Source organism: Lepidochelys kempii, chromosome 1 (genome assembly GCF_965140285.1).
Source record: "Lepidochelys kempii isolate rLepKem1 chromosome 1, rLepKem1.hap1, whole genome shotgun sequence".
NCBI classification, from domain to species: Eukaryota; Metazoa; Chordata; order Testudines; family Cheloniidae; genus Lepidochelys; species Lepidochelys kempii.
Window position 1 is genome coordinate 353,230,563 of NC_136380.1, and position 20,238 is coordinate 353,250,800.

Below are 20,238 nucleotides of genomic sequence, written 5' to 3' on the forward strand. Positions count from 1 at the left end.
GCCCGGGCCTGTCTCCCTGTCAGCCTTGAAGCACTTCACTCCAATGGATGGTATGAAAAGTGTGGAACATATTGTACCCAGCAAGCTCTGCTGCTCCCTCTAGGGAGTTCCCCCGCTAGACCCTTATGGTCAGTGTTGGGATCACATTAATGTTCTCCCCAAAGCAGTTGGGACAGCAAGAGGACACACTCTGCAGGCAGGAAGGCAAGACACCATTGTGACAATCTTCCCTGATGGGCTTTGTGCTCTCTCAGCAGCAGCAGGCTCTCTGGCCACATGCTGCAAGTCTTGTTCTCTCCAGCTGAGGAAAGGGCATTGTTCAGGTCAGATGAGACAGAGACATATTGGTGGATGTTACCAGCATACTGTTGATAATTAACTAGATTTTCAGTTTTCAGAGGGGTAGCCATGTTAGTCTGCATCAGTAAAAACAACAAGATTTTCAGTGTCACGCGATGACTTCTTGAGTAAAGGCTGCACTATTGCTTCCTTCAGAGCAATATGTAGCCTACCCTCTATAATCTCCACAAGCCAGGGGCCCATCACTTTTTCACCTGCCTTCACCAGCCAGCAAGGGCATGGATCCAAAGCACAGGCTGCTCTCATCTTTGCCCTGAAGTGCAAGAATACCAAGATGAGAGCAGCCCTCACAGTTCACAAGCAAGTGGCAATAGCTCTGTGGAAGCTTGCAACGCCAGACAGCTACTGGTCAGTCAGGAATCAATTTGGAGTTGGCAAATCTACCATGGGGGTTGCTGTGATGCAAGTATCCAACGCAATCATTGAGCTGCTGCTATCAAAGGTAGTGACTCTGGGAAATGTGGTGGATGGCTTTGCTGCAATGGGATTCCCTAACTGTGGTGGGGCCATGGACGGAACCCATATCCCTATCTTGGCACCGGAGCACCAAGCCGGCGAGTACATAAACCGCAAGGGGTACTTTTCGATAGTGCTGCAAGCTCTGGTGGATCACAAGGGACGTTTCACCAACATCAACGTGGGATGGCCGGGAAAGGTTCATGACGCTCGCGTCTTCAGGAACTCTGGTCTATTTAAATGGCTGCAGGAAGGGATTTACTTTCCAGACCAGAAAATAACTGTTGGAGATGTTGAAATGCCTATAGTTATCCTTGGGGACCCAGCCTACCCCTTAATGTCCTGGCTCATGAAGCCGTACACAGGCACCCTGGACAGTAGTAAGGAGCTGTTCAACTATAGGCTGGGCAAGTGCAGAATGGTGGTAGAGTGTGCATTTGGACATCTAAAGGGTTGCTGGCACAGTTTACTGATTCGCTCAGACCTCAGCAAAACCAATATTCCCATTGTTATTTCTGCTTGCTGTGTGCTCCACAATCTCTGTGAGAGTAAGGGGGGAGACGTTTACGGCAGGGTGGGAGGTTGATGCAAATCGCCTGGCCGCTGAATATGCTCAGCCAGACACCAGGGCAGTTAGAAGAGCATAGCAGGAAGCGCTGCGCATCAGAGAAGCTTTGAAAACCAGTTTCATGACTGGCCAGAGTACTGTGTGACACTTCTGTTTGTTTCTCCTTGATGAAAACCTGCCCCCTTGGTTGCCTCTAAATTCCCTGTAAGCCACCCGCCCTCCACTCTTCAATCAGAGCTTGCTTGCAAAGGAAATAAAGACACTATCATTTAAAAAACATCTATTCTTTATTAATTGATTATAAAAATAGGGAGATAATTCACAAGGTAGCTCGGGTGGGGTGTGGGAGGAGGGTAGGAGGGAAGGAAAAGGCCACTTAAAAACTTCTTGAATGACAGCCTTCTGTTGCTTGGGCTGTCCACTGGGGTGGAGTGGTTGGGTGCCCGGAGCCTCCCCCGCCGCGTTCTTGGGCGTCTGGGTGAGGAGGCTATGGAACTTGGGGAGGACGGAGGGCAGTTAAGCAGGGGCTGCAGCGGCAGTCTGTGATCCTGCTGCTGTTCATGAACCTCCACCAGACGCCGGAGCATCTCCGTTTGCTCCCGCAGTAGCCCCAGCGTTGCCTCATGCCTCCTCTGATCTTCCTGCTGCCACCTCTCCTCACGTTCATCGGCCACTGTCCTGTACTCTGCTATTGTGTCCCTCCACACATTCTGCTGAGCTCTGTCAGTGCCAGATGACTGCATGAGCTCAGAGAACATTTCATCGTCCGTGCGTTTTTTTCGCTGCCTTATCTGAGATAGCCTTTGGGACGGAGGAGGGAGACTTGAAACATTTGCAGCTGCTGGAGGAAAAAAAGGGAGTGAAGTATTTAAAAAGATACATTTTACAGAGCAATGGCCATACTCCTTCATGGTGAACAACACTATTCACATTACATAGCACATGTGATTTTGGTACAAGGTCACATTTTGCATCTTATATTGAGTGCCTGCGGCTTTGGTGTTAGAGATCACACATGCAGTGCCGGGCAACAGATTTCCGCTTGCAGGCGGCCACGGTAAGCCATAGTCTTTCGGCTTCTGCAATCTTCATAACTGCAGCGCCCTCCTTTCCCATACCAAGCAAAGCCCGTTGAGCTGGCCATTCAGTGCTGCGGTTTTCCTGTTAACATGCAGCAGCAGAAACCAAACTAACCCCCACCCCATCCAATTCTCTGGGATGATTGCTTTACCCCTCACCGCACGGCTGGTATCAGGGAAGATCCCTGCTAGCCAAACGTGAACAGCTCAGCGCCAATGACCCCCCCAAACGTGGCTAACTGTGGGGAGGATTTCTTTTCAGCCACAGGCAAACAGCCCAGTAGGAACAGCCACCTCTGAATGTCCCTTTAATTAAATTCCCCTATTTCAACCAGGTTACCATGAACAATATCACTCTCCTGAGGATAACACAGAGAGATAAAGAATGGATGTTGCTTGAATGCCAGCAAATACCGGGACCATACACTGCCAGGCTTTGTCACGCAATGATGCCAGATTACTTGCTACTAGCATGGCGTGGTAAAGTGTCCTACCATGGAGGACAGAATAAGGCTGCTTTCCCCAGAAACCTTCTGCAAAGGCTTTTAGAGTACCTCCAGGAGAGCTTCATGGAGATGTCCCTGGAGGATTTCTGCTCCATCCCCAGACACGTTAACAGACTTTTCCAGTTGTTGTACTGGCCACGAATGCATCCCAAGTCCTCAGGGCTACTTAATCATTAAAAAATGCTTATTTTTATAACATGTATTATATTTTAAAAGGTACACTCACCAGAGGTCCCTTCTCCGGCTTCGTTGGATTGGGAGGGTATTTCAGTCAGGGTGATAAAAAGATCCTGGCTGTCGGGGAGAACGGTGTGCTGTGTGCTCTCCCCAAGCTCGTCCTCCTCCTCCTCATCTTCCCCGTCTACAAAATCCTCAGGCATGGCGGAGAGTACCCCATCATCGGAGTCCATGGAGAGGGGTGGGGTAGTGGTGGCGGCCCCCCCTAGAATTGCATGCAGCTCAGCGTAGAAGCAGCATGTCTGGGACTCTGTCCCGGAGCGTCCGTTTGATTCTTTGGTTTTCTAGTATGCTTGTCTGAGCTCCTTAGGTTTCATGTGGCACTGTGTTGCGTCCCCGCTGTAGCCTCTGTCCCTCATGGCCTCTGAGATTTTTTGAAATGTTTTGGCATTTCGTCTTTTGGAAAGTAGTTCTGATAGCACGGATTCCTCTCCCCATACAGCGATCAGATCCAGTATCTCCCGTTAGGTCCATGCTGGAGCTCTTTTTTGATTTGGGACTGCATAGTCACCTATGCTGATGAGCTTGCCTGGCCAATCAGGAAATGAGATTCTAAAGTTCCCGGGGCTTTTCCTGTACACCTGACCAGTGCATCCAAGTTCAGAGTGCCGTCCAGAGTGGTCACAATGGTGCACTGTGGGATAGCTCCTGGAGGCCAATACCTTCGAATTGCGTCCACACTAACCCTAATTTGAAACAGTGATGTTGATTTCAGTGCTAATCCCTTGGGGAGGAGTACAGAAATCGGTTTTAAGAGCCATTTATGTCGAAAAAATGGCTTAGTTGTGTGGACGGGTGCAGGGTCAATTCGATTTAACACTGCTAAATCCGACATAATCTCGTAATGCAGACCAGGCCTTTGTCACTTAGCAGTAGCCACCGAAGGGACATAGCTGCTATGGTTGAGTACGCAAAGAGTGACCCTCTCCCCCCCCGCCCCCCACAGCCCTCTGCAAGAGACATCTTAAACTAAAATCCCCTTCCTAACCTTGCACCCATTCACTAGCCAGCAACTGTCTCTCCCAGCTAAGGCCCTCTCATGGCCTTCCATGTCATCCCTCTCAAAACAAATAACCCCCTCATTACTCCAAGCATTGTGTCCCCCCCGTCCCTAGAACCGCTCTGCCACTACAGTGAAAGGAACACAGCACAAGCACTGACTTCCATGGTCTCTGCACCTTACCCCACCAGTCTCACTCTCACAGAAACAATAGAGAGAAGAATTCAAGACCGTCCTTACCCTTAACCCCAAGGGCCTCTCTCACTCATGGATTCACACCCTTTTATCTCCCCCTCTCGATTTTTAAGACTCACTCTCAGAAAGAAAGAAGATAGCACACAAATTGACGATACCTCTTGGCCTCTCCCAGCACACGCTGTCCCCGCGTCTAATCCCACATCACCTACATCAAGCCTCCTCGCCACATAATCTACCACAGTTACCACACCAGTGGATTCACACTTTACTAATTTCCCACCCTGCTGGCCTCTGACCCTGGCAGGAGAAATGCCTCAAATATAACGTATTACTTGTCCCCCACCTGGGCCCCTCTACATAAATGATCTACTGTTAATGCCATTTAAAAGATAAAACCAGAAAGAAACCACCACTCAGGAGGCCTGAAGGTGTGTGTGCCTGGCCTGGCTGTGAAGAGTCCCCCAAAAATTGTTCCTGCTGGTGGTACAGGGGCAGTGACAGGCCACAATGTAGACACTGCCTCCTACTGGCAGGGTCCCTGTGTCCCGACATGCATCATTCCACCACAACCTGCCATGAAGCCTCAGCAAGAACCTCTGAGATTGCTCAGAGGACATCGGACTCTTCCCCCAGGGAGGTCTCCCAGTGTGTGAATATCTGAAAGAAGCTGCCATGTAAGGAAGGCAACTTGTGCCTAGTCTCCTGCTTCTGGCGCCCTCTAGCCATACACTCAGCCTGCCAATGAAGAGGAGTAGATACCCAGTAATATAAAACAGTGCTGAAGGGCAGGATGGACCTTACAAAGGGCTACTGGCAAGTGCCGCTGGATGCAGATGCCCGGCTGAAATCGGCCTTTATCACCCCTCTGGGGCTCTATGAGTTCCTGACCCTGCCTTTCGGCCTCAAGGGAGCGCCGGCCACCTTCCAGCGCCTGGTGGACCAGCTCCTGAGGGGGATGGAGAGTTTTGCCGTGGCGTATATTGATGACATCTGTGTCTTTAGCCAGACCTGGGAGGACCACGTGTCCCAGGTTAGACAAGTGCTGGACCGACTCCAGGGGGCTGGGCTGACTGTAAAAGCGGAGAAGTGCAAGGTGGGGATGGCGGAAGTATCTTACCTGGGCCATCGGCTGGGGAGCGGCCGCCTAAAGTTGGAACCAGCCAAGGTGGAGGTGATCAGAGACTGGCCCGCTCCTCACACCAAAAAGCAGGTCCAAGCCTTTATTGGGATGGCAGGATACTACCGAAGATTTGTGCCCCACTTTAGCGCCATAGCCACCCCCATCACTGAGCTATGCAAGAAGGGGAAGCCAGACAAGGTGGTCTGGACCGAGCAGTGCCAGGAGGCTTTCCAGGAGCTGAAGGAGGCTCTGGTCAGTGGCCCAATTCTGGCAAACCCAGACTTTGACAAGTCCTTTGTGGTGTTCACCGACGCCTCCGACACGGGACTGGGGGCGGTGTTAATGCAGGAGGATGAAAAGGGGGAGAGACACCCCATCATGTACCTGAGCAAGAAGTTGCTACCCCGGGAGCAACACTATGCAGCCATCGAGAAGGAGTGCCTGGCCATGGTGTGGGCCCTCAAGAAACTAGAGCCCTATCTCTTCGGGCAACACTTCACCGTCTACACCGACCACTCTCCCCTGACCTGGCTGCACCAGATGAAAGGAGCCAACGCCAAACTCCTGAGGTGGAGTCTGCTCCTGCAGGATTATGACATGGACGTGGTCCACGTGAAGGGAAGTGCCAACCTGATAGCGGATGCGCTGTCCCGGAGTGGGGGCCCGAACTTCCCCAGGTCACTGGCCAGAGTGACCCCGCTCAGTTCAGTCTTGAAAGGGGGAGAGATGTGACGATGTGACGCAGCAGGGAGGGGGGAGTGTTGACCTGGGAATGTACCCTGGGGATGGGAGACCTGAGAGCCTGTCACCTGAGCCAGGAGGGGGAGGGGGAGGTGACACCTCTGCCCAGGAATGTGAACAGAGACTGCAGGAGAAATTATCAATGGAAACACCCTATTTCCGACTAATCCGTGCAAGACCCCATATTGCAGGACTGTTCCCTGCATTGCTAGTGGGGTTGCTTGGCTCAACCCCCTTCTTTTGGGGACTATCCTACATTCAAGCAGGTCTCACTGGCAGGAGCTTTTTCCTGATATACACCTTTAAATTTACCCTTTCTTAGTTTCAGCCATTTACTCCAAGCTACCCCCCTTGTAACAAAGTCAAGGATCACCCTCCCTCCCTGATATTTACACACTTTGGATGGCTGCAGATTTATGCTTCCTCTACGGCTGTCAAGCAATTAAAAAAATTAATTGCCATTAATCGCGCAATTAAAAAAATTAATCGTGATTAATCACACTGTTAAACAATACTAGAATACCATTTATTTAAATATTTTGGACGTTTTCTACATTTTCAAATATATTTATTTCAATTATAACACCAAATACAAAGTATACAGTGCTCAATTTATATTTATTTTTGATTACAAGTATTTGCACTGTAAAAAACAAAATAGGATTTTTCAATTCACCTCATACAAGGACTGTAGGGCAATCTCTTTATCATGAAAGTTGAACTTACAAATGTAGAACTAGGTACAAAAAACTGCTCAGTCCAACTTCCTGTTCAGCCAATCGCTCAGACAAACAGGTTTGTTTACATTTGCAGGAGAGAGCTGCCCGCGTCTTGTTTACAATCTCACTTGAAAGTGAGAACAGGCATTCTCATGGCACTGTTGTAGCAAGCGTCACAAGATATTTATGTGCCAGATTCCTAAAGATTCATATGTCCCTTCATGCTTCAACCACCACTCCCGGGGACAAGCGTCCATGCTGATGATGGGTTCTACTCGACAACAATCCAAAGCAGTGCAGGCCGACGCATATTCATTTTCATTAACTGAGTCAGATGCCATCAGCAGAAGGCTGATTTTATTTTTAGGTGGTTTGGGTTCTGTAGTTTCCTCATCTGAGTGTTGCTCTTTTAAGACTTCTGGTTCTTATGGGAAATTTCAATCACCCTGATATCTGCTGGGAGAGCAATACAGTGGTGCACAGACAATCCAGGAAGTTTTTGGAAAGGGTAGGGGACAATTTCCTGGTGCAAGGGCTGGAGGAACCAACTAGGAGCAGAGCTCTTCTTGACCTGCTGCTCACAAACCAGGAAGAATTAGTAGGGGAAGCAAAAGTGGATGGGAATCTGGGAGGCAGTGACCATGAGATGGTCGAGTTCAGGATCCTGACACAGGGAAGAAAGGAGAGCAGCAGAATACGGACCCTGGACTTCAGAAAAGCAGACTTTGACAACCTCAGGGAACTGATGGGCAGGATTCCCTGGGAGAATAACATGAGGGGGAAAGGAGTCCAGGAGAGCTGGCTGTATTTTAAAGAATCCTTAGTGAGGTTACAGGGACATACCATCCCAATGTGTAGAAAGAATAGTAAATATGGCAGGTGACCAGCTTGGCTTAACAGTGAAATCCTTGCTGATCTTAAACACAAAAAAGAAGCTTACAAGAAGTGGAAGATTGGACAGATGACCAGGGAAGAGTATTAAAATATTGCTCGGGCATGCAGGAGTGAAATCAGGAAGGCCAAATCACACCAAGAGGTGCAGCTAGCAAGAGATGTTAAGAGTAACAAGAAGGGTTTCTTCAGGTATGTTAGCAACAAGAAGAAAGTCAAGGAAAGTGTGGGCCCCTTACTGAATGAGTGAGGCAACCTAGCGACAGAGGATGTGGAAAAAGCTAATGTACTCAATGCTTTTTTTGCCTCTGTCTTCACGAACAAGGTCAGCTCCCAGACTGCTGCACTGGGCAGCACAGCATGGGGAGGAGGTAACTAGCCCTCTGTGGAGAAAGAAGTGGTTCGAGACTATTTAGAAAAGCTGGACGAGCACAAGTCCAAATGGGGCCGGATGCGCTGCATCTGACAGTGCTAAAGAAGTTGGCGGATGTGATTGCAGAGCCATTGGCCATTACCTTTGAAAACTCGTGGCGATCGGGGGAGGTCCCGGACGAGTGGAAAAAGGCTAATGTAGTGCCCATCTTTAAAAAAGGGAAGAAGGAGGATCCTGGGTACTGCAGGCCAGTCGGCTTCACCTCAGTTCCTGGAAAAATCATGGAGCAGGTCCTCAAGGAATCAATTCTGAAGCACTCAGAGGAGAGGAAAGTGATCAGGAACAGTCAGCATGGATTCACCAAGGGCAAGTCAAGCCTGACTAATCTAATTGCCTTCTATGAAGAGATAACTGGCTCTGTGGATGAGGGGAAAGCAGTGGATGTGTTGTTCCTTGACTTTAGCAAAGCTTTTGACACCGTCTCCCACAGTATTCTTGCCAGCAAGTTAAAGAAGTATGGGCTGGATGAATGGACTATAACGTGGATAGAAAGCTGGCTAGATTGTTGGGCTCAAAGGGTAGCGATCAACGGCTCCATGTCTAGTTGGCAGTCGGTATCAAGTGGAGTGCCCCAAGGGTCGGTCCTCGGGCCGGTTTTGTTCAATATCTTCATTAACGATCTGGAGGATAGTGTGTATTGCACCCTCAGCAAGTTTGCAGATGACACTAAACTGGGAGGAGAGGTAGATACGCTGGAGGGTAGGGATAGGATACAAAGGGACCTAGACATATTAGAGGATTGGGCCAAAAGAAATCTGATGAGGTTCAACAAGGACAAGTGCAGAGTCCTGCACTTAGGACTGAAAAATCCCATGCACCGCTACAGACTAGGGACCGAATGGCTAGGCAGCAGTTTTGCAGAAAAGGACCTAGGGGTTACAGTAGACAAGAAGCTGGATATGAGTCAACAGTGTGCCCTTCTTGCCAAGGAGGCCAATAGCATTTTGACAGGTTTCAGAGTAACAGCCGTGTTAGTCTGTCTTTGCAAAAAGAGAAGGAGTACTTGTGGCATCTTAGAAACTAACCAATTTATTTGAGCATGAGCTTTCGTAAGCTACAGCTCACTTCATCGGATGCATACCGTTTTGGAATGTATAGGTAGGGGCATTGCTAGCAGATCGAGGGACATGATCGTTCCCCTCTATTCGACTTTGGTGAGGCCTCATCTGAAGTACTGTGTCCAGTTTTGGGCCCCACACTATAAGAAGGATGTGGAAAAATTGGAAAATGTCCAGCAGAGGGCAACAAAAATGATCAGGGGACTGGAACACATGACTTATGAGGAGAGGCTGAGGGAACTGGGATTGTTTAGTCTGTGGAAGAGAAGAATGAGGGGGGATTTGATAGCTGCTTTCAACCACCTGAAAGGGGGTTCCAAAGAGGATGGAGCTAGACTGCTCTCAGTGGTAGCAGATGACAGAACAAGGAGTAATGGTCTCAAGTTGCAGTGGGGGAGGTTTAGGTTGGATATTAGGAAAAACTTTTTCACTAGGAGGGTGGTGAAACACTGGAATGTGTTACCTAGGGAGGTGGTGGAATCTCCTTCCCTTGAAGTTTTTAAGGTCAGGCTTGACAAAGCCCTGGCTGGGATGATTTAGTTGGGGATTGTTCCTGCTTTGAGCAAGGGGTTGGACTAGATGACCTCCTGAGGTTCCTTGCAACCCTGATATTCTATGATTCTATGAAAGCATGCTCCACACTTCATCCTTCACAGATTTTGGAAGGCACTTCAGATTCTTAAACCTTGGGTCAAGTGCTGCAGCTATCTTTAGAAATCTCACATTAGTGCCTTCTTTGCATTTTATGAAATCTGCAGTGAAAGTGTTCTTAAAATGAACAACATGTGCTGGGTCATCATCTGAGACTGCTAAAATATGAAATATATGGCAGAATACGGGTAAAACAGAAAAGGGGACATACAATTCTCCCCCACGGAGTTCAGTCACAAATTTAATTAACACATTTTTTTTTAAACAAGCGTCATCAGCATGGAAGCATGTCCTCCGGAATGGTGGCCGAAGCATGAAGGAACGTACGAATGTTTAGCATACCTAGCACGTAAATACTTTGCAATGACAGCTACAAAAGTGTCATGCAAATGCCTGTTCTCACTTTCTGGTGACATTGTAAATAAAAAGAGGGCAGCATTAGCTCCTGTAAATGTAAACAAACTTGTCTGTCCTAGCAATTAGCTGAACAAGAAGTAGAACTGAGTGGACTTGTAGGCTCTGAAGTTTTACATTGTTTTGTTTTTGAGGGCAGTTATGTAACAAAAAAAATCTACATTTGTAGGTCGCACTTTCACAATAAAGGGATCGTACTACAGTACTTGTATGAGGTGAATTGAAAAATACTATTTCTTTTGTTTATTATTTTTATCGTGCAAATATTTGTAGTCAAAAATAATATACACTTTGATTTCAGTTACAACACAGAATACAATATCTATGAAAATGTAGAAAAACATCCAAAATATTTAATAAATTTCAGTTGGTATTCTATTGTTTAACAGTGTGATTAAAACTGTGGTTAACTGGGCTTAGTTTTTTTAAATCGCAATTAAGTTTTTTGAGTTAATCACATGAGTTAACTGCGATTAAATCAAGAGCCCTAGTTTTCTCTCTACTTTTTAACAAACTAAAAGATTGCAACTCTGTATCATCTCTCCAGAGAATGCAGTCCTTCCAATCCTCCAAGAAGTTCACTTGCTATTCTATAGATTTTTTCTAGTTTATCATATCTTTCTGGTATTGAGGGCCTCTAAACTGAATATAATATTCCAGATGTGGTGACACCAGAGCTATTTAGAAAGGAACTATCCCCTCCTGCTTTACGATGGAGGCCTCAACCCCTGCCGCTCTTCCACCATTCGTTTGGCATACCAGGGGTTTAACTGGGAGCAATGAAGGAAAAAGTCACACAGAATATCAGGAAACATTCCTTGGTAATGGTATGTATTAGACAGCGGAATCATCTCCCCATGGGAAGGGCTGGGAGAGCTATCCCTTGGGAAATTTCAAATTAGACTGGACAACATGTACAAATGGGTCAATCCTGCATTGGTCAAGGACAGAGAACTAAATTGGACCCAACAACTCTTTTCCAGCTCTAGGTTTAGGAATAACAGCAAGAGGATATATCCAAGCCTATGTATTCTCTATCCCCAAGTCCCCGCCCTGTTGGTCTGCATGTCCCCTGCCCTGGTGACTACAGCCGTGTGTCCCCTGTTCTGGTGCCCATCTGCCTCATGTCTCTCTCCTCACCTGATTATAGAGAGCGCAGATATGGAGCGCTGTGTTTCCTGAGGCATTCTGTGAAGTCATGTCGGCTCCATAGAAGAGAAGATGCTCCAGGTGCTGCACATGGCCATAGCGACATGCCTACTCAGAAAGGAACAGAGAAACAATGAAACAGAGAAAAAGAGAAAGATGATAAGGAAGAACAGGAAAGTTTTGGACCCATTCACACAGATTTGAAAGTAATTTGGAAATGGCTTTTGAATACAGCCACATGGCAGGGTACAGAATACGCCAGGCCAAGCAAATCATAGCTGTTCTGTTCTCAAACACCTTTCAGACTTTAACAATTGCCTTTCACCCAGCAGCAAACGTCAGACCCATACTCCTCTGGTCTTATCTTCACTAAACAATTACATCACAGAATCACAGAATCGTAGGACTGGAAGGAACCTCGAGATGTTTTCTAGTCCAGTCCCCTTCACTCATGGCAGGACTATTATCTAGACCATCCCTGACAGGTGTTTGTCTAATCTGCTTTTAAAAACTTCCAATGATGGAGATTCCACAACCTCTCTAGGCAATTTAGTCCTAATGTCCAACCTAAACCGCCCTCGCTACAATTTAAGCCCACTGCTTCTTGTCCTGTTCTCAGAGATTAACAAGAACAATTTTTTCTCTCTCCTCCTTGTAACAACTTTTTCTGTACTTGAAAACTGTTATGTTTCCCCCCGCCCCCAGTCTTCTCTTTTCCAGATGAAACAAACCCAATTCTTTCAATCTTCCTTCATAAGTCACATTTTCTAGACATTTAATCATTTTTAAAAGTGGCAAAGAGTCCTGTGGCACCTTACAGACTAATAGACATATTGGAGCATAAGCTTTCGTGGGCGAATACCCACTTTGTCGGATGTGCATCTGATGAAGTGGGTATTCACCCACGAAAGCTTATACTCAGATATGCCTGTTAGACTGTAAGGTGCCACAGGACTCTTTGCCGCTTTTACAGATCCAGACTAACACGGCAACCCCTCTGATGCTTAATCATTTTTGTTGCTCTTCTCTGGACTTTCTCCAATATGTTCCCATCTTTCCTACGGCACCCAGAACTGGACACCATACTCCATCTGAGGCCTAATCAGTGTGCAGTAGAGCAGAAGACTTACTTCTCATGTCTTGCTTACAAGACACAAGAAGTAATTAGTCAATACAGAGATGTTTCGAGAACTATGTCCTTGTGGAGTCATGTTAACTAACATAAAACTGACCACAACTTTGTAGCCAGTGTGGTCAATGTTGCGTCAGCTGCTCCTGGGTAAACCCCATCTATTCTAACTCAGTGTAATTTCCTAGTGAAGACAAGCCCTAAGATACAGAAGGGGAAGGACGATGACAGGAAGCCAGAATCTCTAGGTTACTGAGTAGTTTCTCCCTTCTAACTCTGGTCTATATAGTGATTCCAGACAGTGTCACAAGGGGCAACTGCAAAGACCTGCAATGAAGACCACAGGTTGAAGGCATCTCTGTATTGACTAATGCAGTAAAAAGCATCTTGTTTCTCATGCTAGCGATGGATGTCCTGGCTGTCCTCAGAGTGAAATGCCTGGGTATGGGGAGAACTCTCATTTGGGGAAAACCCAATCCACCGACAACAGAAAAGCGTTTACTCTGGGGGTGCCTATTTTAAGAATACATTCACAAGGACAACCATAAAATATAAGGCTCTAATCTAAGTGACTTCCATCATGCCACTCTTCTAGACTTACCTGGTGGATTTCTTGCCAGCCATTCTCATCTACACAGCCCACCTTGGCATAGTCATGAAGCAGAAGCTCGCAGCAGTATGGGTCTCCTCCAACCATGGCACTGTGGTACAAAGGAGTTAATCCTCGGCTGTCCTTGTAATCCGGGGAGGCACCCAGGTCTAAGAGTGTCTGCAGGAAGAGTGCAAGATTCACTGGGGATTTCTTTGGGGTCTGAGTGTTACAAAGATCAAGATCAGGAACAACACAGTACAAAACCTGCAGGGGAAGGGAGGGGATATATGTCTCTAGCCCTAGCAGAGTGCAGGACTCACTCCATCCCAGAGCTCACTTAGCCAGCTTACAATTAGTTATAAACAGCCGTGCACTGTGTTTCAGAGAGGTCTGAAGACAACATCCTGGCTGCAGACAACTTAGGTTTTACCCAGACCATACACAAAGGAGGGGAGGAGGGATGGCAGGAAAGTAGGGTAACTTAAGGAGAGGGCAGCATGCATCTTGGGAGTAGTAGGAAAGTGGAAGGGACAGGAGTGCCCCAGATCTCCCCTTCTCAGTCTGACCCCTTCAGGGCCAGGTGGCCCTGCCAGCACATCTCACTCTCCCAAGGACTCACCATCAGGGCAATGTGGTTCCGGCACCGGATGGCCTTATGAAGTGCTGTCATTCCCTCCCGAGTCCTGAAATCCAGATGTGCTCCTCCATTCTTCAGCACTTTGATCACCTCGGCACTGTGCTCCAGCTGGGCTGCCATTGTCAGAGGGCATTCTGAAGCACCCACCCACCCAGGAAAGAGAAAAGGAACATCTGAGAAACATAATAAAATACCTTTCTCCTCTGTTCCCTCAAGCTGACCACAGGTGACTCCTGGGCAGTTCAACAGAAGTGCCCCATGCCCACTCCTTCACCCCAGTGATATCTAGTAGTTGTTTGTATCACTTTCCCTTTTAATAAGCTGTCTCCCTTCAAGTTCAGTCATATTCCGTCATCCCGGCTCTGCATGACACTACATATCCCCAGCTTCTCCAAGGAGATAGCAAAGGGACACTTCACCTCCCCTCCCAGCCTGGCTGTAGACAGCAGCAGCTGCACTGTTTGAAGATCCCTTGACAGTAGGAAGTTGAACTAGGAGCTCATCATCAGTTTCTGGACCCAAACACCCACATTTTGGTGAGGCTGGGAGTCCTGAGCAGCAGAAAGGGGAAGAGAAGGGCTGGAAGTGGGAGGGTGAAGCAGGAGTGAAGAGCAGTTAAAGGGTTGGCTGGAATGTTGCAGGATGGGGGATACTACCGCATCCATTACAGCAAAAGGGATAACGCAGGATATAGGGAGGAAATAGATTCGCTCTCCTATGGTTTTAAGACACTTAACACAACGTGCATAGGGGTATTCAGTTTTTTGTGATGAAGTCCCAGCTCTTTACCAGTGGGAACTGGTGCATGGGTGCGACCTCATCAAAAAGGCCAGATCAGAACATGACAATCAGTATCCACAGCATACTCATAGATTCCAAGCTCTGTTGTATTGATTTAGATGGAATATATGGGCCCAAAGAGAAAAAGATGTTAACAACCCTGTTACTGCCCAAGGTTCGAGGTTTAGCACACAGAAACTTCAGACTGCTTAGTACCATGGCAAGCACAACTTTAAGCATCTTTTTTAAACTTGTTATTAAAGATACAGAAAAAGAAGGAAAAACATTAACACATATGAAATGTAAAGTTATTAAATAAGGCTTTTGTTTTAACAACATCTCTTGTTCCATTGGCTGGGCGAAGTGTTTAAAAGGAACACATACACCCTGAATCTGACAGTCATTCAGGTAGTGTTGGCAGTCTATCGCTGACAATGATGATGATATTGTCTCAGTTCTCATCTATGGCTACGGAGGGATAGCTCAGTGGTTTGAGCAATGGCCTGCTAAACCCAGGGTTGTGAGTTTGATCCTTGAGGGGGCCATTTAGGGATCTAGGGAAAAAACTGGGGATTGGACCTGCTTTGAGCAGGGGGTTGGAGTAGATGACCTCCTGAGGTCCCTTCCAGCCCTGATATTCTATATGACTCCGAAGTCAGAACCCTGATGCACAGAGTTGGCCACACTGAGGGCATGGGAAGTCTATATCTATGATGTTTGAGGATGCAGTTCTGTGGCGCCTTTCACGTGCAGTGTGGAGATGATTTCCTTGATCCTGCTCAAACCTGTGACACGCTGAGACTGTCAGTGAGTCCTGTTCTGAGCCATTTGCTCCAGTTCTTTAAGATTGATGCCAGCCCACTGGATGCCAGCTCTTCAGGTTATTTTTGAAGTGCTTATACGAATGACCCTTCTTTCTTTGCCCTGCCTCAGCTCCCCACTGCACTGTAGATCTTCAATTTGGTGGAGAGACGAATGTTGTGTTGGTTAAGGACTTTTGTTCGGAGTCGGCCAAGGGCCTGGCTGGCTTTACTAGTTCTTGTGGAAATTTCCTTATCAAGGGTACCATCAATTAAGATGGTGCTGCCCAAATGCTTGAACTGATCCACATTTTTCAGCCGTGTGCCTTGAATGAAGATGGCTGGTGCTGTGGCACTGGAATAAGAAGCTGGTTGTAACAAGACCCGTGTCTTTGTGAGAGTGATGGTGAGGCCAAAGAATGGGATGTTTCAGATGGTATTAAAGATGGTAATAACCATCTTCCTTGGGGAAAAGAGAAGAAGTTAGGTGAGATGGGCTGGAGTTGTTGTCACTGCCATTGTTAAAGGCCGAACCCATTTCCTAAAGACGGAACAAGACAAAAACACACAAAAGGGGGGAGAAATGAACAGCAAAGATAGTAAACACAGCTTCTGTCTCTGGTGTTGACTCTTATTCACAACAACGTCACTGCTGGAGAACTCAGGCCAAGCACATGATCCTATCAGCCACTCCAAGACCCAGCAAACTTTTCCCACTACCAGGCTGTTTAGGGCACTGCATCTGGCTGCCTCTTTCTGGTTACAGGCTTACTGCCATGTTGCAAATTATACAGAACGCAAAAGGTGAGAAAGAGGAAAAATAAGGTGGGGAAGGAAAACACACAGAATGTGAAGACAAAGTTGTGTTTGGGATTCAACCAGAGTCAGCGAAGGTGGCAATGGCATCTGAGTCCCTCTCTCTGGCCAGGTCTGATCAGAACATCTCAGGATAAGTAGGACAAAGGCCCAACAATGTAACAGTGGATCCCAGAGCCCCAGGAGACTGTGGGGGTGGCAGCCATGATGGTGAAGCTCACTCCTTCCTGTTCTCCCATCTTTTAGTTAGCCAGAGTTGCAGTTGTTTCTCCTCTTGATTTGGATTTACCCTGAAGTCTTTTCTTTTAGGACTCCAAATGGGGGTGATGCAAAGAATAGCCCATCCCCTCATTATTTTGTTCACCGATTAGATCTAATTTCTGACACACCAATTTTGGTTCATTAACTTTCAGTCACACACTTTTCTTGTTTACCAGAAAAAGCGGCAAAGAGCCCTGTGGCACCTTGTAGACTAACAGACGTATTGGAGCATGAGCTTTCGTGGGTGAATACCCACTTTGTCGGATGCATGTAGTGGAAATTTCCAGAGGCAGGTAGGAAATTTCCATTCCATGCATCCGACGAAGTGGGTATTCACCCACGAAAGCTCATGTCCAATACGTCTGTTAGTCCTGTGGCACCTTGTAGACTCTTTGCTGCTTTTACAGATCCAGACTAACACGGCTACCCCTCTGAAGCTTGTTTACCAGACATGACCTTAACACAGTCTTCTAGTTACTTTAGTAGGCCTTTTTTGTTTGTACTAGTTCTGTTTTTTCTGTCTCCTTTCTACACTTTTGGGTAAAAAGTACATGATTTGGGTAAAAAGATGGGGTACATCAACATTTATTGTTATAGATTAGTGTGACATTTTGTGAACTTTCACTCACTGTTTACAGTTGAGCTTACAGTTGTGATAACTGGGCCTACAAATTTATCCTAACAGCACCAGTTAGTTAATCTTTTATTTTATAAGTATTTCTTTCCATACGTTTTTACGTGTTGGAGTATTTTCACTGTATGAAGTGTTATGTGCATAAAACTATATGTACTGATCCATTTCCAGCCAATAAAGGTTTATGGGCATCTTCTTCTTCTCGTATCCTTGTCACAAACGAGATGTTTTACCAGAACCATACACAAGCAATGGCTCTTTCCATCACTGCAGGTTTCCCCAAAGAGTCGGCAAACAAGCAGGTGGTCCATGGTCTGCACCGCACTCACATGTTTGTGTCATTAGAGTAGCCCCATTTGATCATATTAGTCTTTGATCTACCAGTTTGCATGCACACGTAGTTCAGCCATTGTTGCATTGACCAGTCTGTGTCATCCCCTCTGGGATGGTCTTTCTGGGGTTCCACATCTATTTCAGTGTGTCCGACTGCACATAGTCTTTCATTCCATAACCTCAGTTGTGCCTTGCCAGCTGTCGTATCCAAAGGCGTAACACTGGTTATAAAACTCTTTCACGATTTAAGGAGTTTGATGACTCCTATATGACCATATAATGGATCCCTTGGATCTTCCATCTGCCATGATCTTTCCCTTTGGCTTGCTACCTTCCTCCTGAGATCAAGTGGTGCAATGCCAGCCAGTAAGTACAGGTTATCCTTTGGTGTTGGCTTTAGATATCCTGTTATTCCAGGACAACTGTTGGTTAGAACAGAGTCTAGTTTCTTAGCATGGACAGATCGTTTCCACACTGGGCATGCATACTCTGCTATGGAGTTAGCACAAGGCAATAGCAGTGGTTTGCAAAGTAACTGAGGTGACCAATTTTCAAAGGATGTTGTTGATGGGCACCAACTTTCCCTTTTGTCTTCTCTACATGTACTTTGAGGGAAAGCGTCCATTCCAATGTCACCCCCAGGTAGACAGGGTTTGGATGGGGTTCAGCCAGTGGGATTCCATCCCAGGTGATGTTTAGTTTCCGCTTGGCTTCTTGATGGTGTAGGTGAAAGGCCGTCACCCGTATCTTGTTGGCACAAAGCTGGTTCTTCTGCTGCTTCTTCTTCTCTATCGCCTCTCACCTCATACTGAACAGCATCTAATGCCGAACAAGCTAGATTTAGATCACGTAAGTCCTGTACTGGACAAATATTAAATATCACTCAGCACAGAGAAGATGGATTTGAGAGAGGGATGATAACAGGCACTATGTTCATAGATCTATCAGCAACATATGATATGGTCAACCGCCATAACTTGCTTGACAAAGTCTACGATATCACACACAACTACTGCCTAGTGCAGCTCATCCAATCTCTTCTGGAGAACTGGAGAACAGATGTTTTTACGTAAAACTGTGCAAGAAACAGATCCACTGGAGATGACAATGAAATGGCCTCCCACAGGGCAGTGTGTTGGAACCAATCCTCTTCAATAGATACACCAATCACCAGCCCATACAGAGCAATACACGGAGCTTTATATTTCCTGATGATCTATGCATTACGTCACAGGAGAAGGATTTTGACGCTCTCGAGAAAAGACAATGTACACTGAGAAACCTCTCAGTTTATTACAATAAGACCCTGCTTCGTGCTAACCCAACCAAGACACAGGTGACTGCCTTTATGGGAATAATTCCACATGTGATAAAAAACCCTCAGCTTATAACAGCACATGCCCCAAAACAACTTAGAAGTACCGTATGGACTGGGTCTGCCGAGTGTGTAGTTTCCTTTGAGGATTTGAGAAGCATCACATGAACTTGGTCAGAAGGGAGGGGATGTAGAGCAGGGACTATACTTTTGATTAGCAAGAGAAGAACTCAGACCATCAGGACATATATTATTGTGCTGAAGTTCAACATTTTCAGGAGTCAATTCTCCTAGAAAATCTCCCTTCTCCAACCAACTGGAATGTATATTTTTTCCTGTGAAAAGGACAGTAGGTCCAATGTAACAGTTGTTCACACGTAGATTATTCTCTAGCAAAAAGGGGGACCCATTTTATACTGGCTTTGAGGCTGAAAATATTATCCATCAGCATGCTTTTCTCTCCATCAGCTTCGATGATGGAGACACATTGCTATTTTTTTAATGCTAATTATGACAATACTCGGGCTGTCAAGCAATTAAAAAAATTAATCATGATTAATCATGCTGTTAATACTAGAATACCATTTATTTAAATATTTTTGGACGTCTTCTACATTTTCAAATATATTGATTTCAACTACAACACAGAATACAAAGTATACAGTGCTCACTTTATATTTAATTTTTATTATATGTATTTGCAGTGTAAAAAACAAAAGAAATAGTATTTTTCAATTCACTTAATACAAGTACTGTAGTGCAATATCTTTATCATGAAAGTTGAACTTACACATGTAGAATTATTTACAAAAAATAATTGCATTCAAAAATAAAACAATGTAAAACTTTAGCGCCTGCTCGTCCACTCAGTCCTACTTCAGCCAATCACTCAGACAAACAAGTTTGCTTACAACTTTCAGGAGATAATGCTGCCCTCTTCTTGTTTACAATGTCACCTGAAAGTGAGAACAGGTGTTCGTATGGCACTGTTATAGCCAGCATCGCAAGATATTTATGTGTCAGATGTACTAAAGATTCATATGTCCCTTAATGCTTCAACCACCATTTCAGAAGACATGCGTCCATGCTGATGATGGGTTCTGCTCAATAATGATCCAAAGCAGAGCGGACCAACGCATGTTTATTTTCATCATCCGAGTCAGATGCCACCAGCAGAAGGTTGATTTTATTTTTTGGTGGTGCTAATCAAGTGTAGTTTCCGCATCGGAGTGTTGCCCTTTTAAGATTTCTGAAAGCATGCGCCACATCCCATCCCTCTCAGATTTTGAACAGCACTTCAGATTCTTAAACCTTGAGTTGAGTGCTGAAGCTATTTTTAGAAATCTCACATTGGTACCTTC

General features: G+C 46.1%; 1 protein-coding gene across 9 annotated transcripts in view; it reads right to left on the reverse strand.

Annotated features, from left to right (window-relative positions):
* The window catches only part of SHANK3 (SH3 and multiple ankyrin repeat domains 3), a 769,810-nt gene that overhangs the window by 517,220 nt on the left and 232,352 nt on the right, over positions 1-20,238 (reverse strand). For all 9 annotated transcript variants that reach the window (XR_013635242.1, XM_073329053.2, XM_073329054.2 and 6 more), the window contains 3 exons: positions 13,921-14,072; positions 13,311-13,478; positions 11,572-11,688 (listed from right to left, as the gene is read on the reverse strand). Coding sequence is in view for 8 of the 9 variants with exons in the window: in XM_073329053.2 (XP_073185154.1) it covers positions 11,572-11,688; positions 13,311-13,478; positions 13,921-14,072 (437 nt within the window). In the remaining variant the exon portion in view is untranslated. The remainder of the gene's footprint in view (positions 1-11,571; positions 11,689-13,310; positions 13,479-13,920; positions 14,073-20,238) is intronic.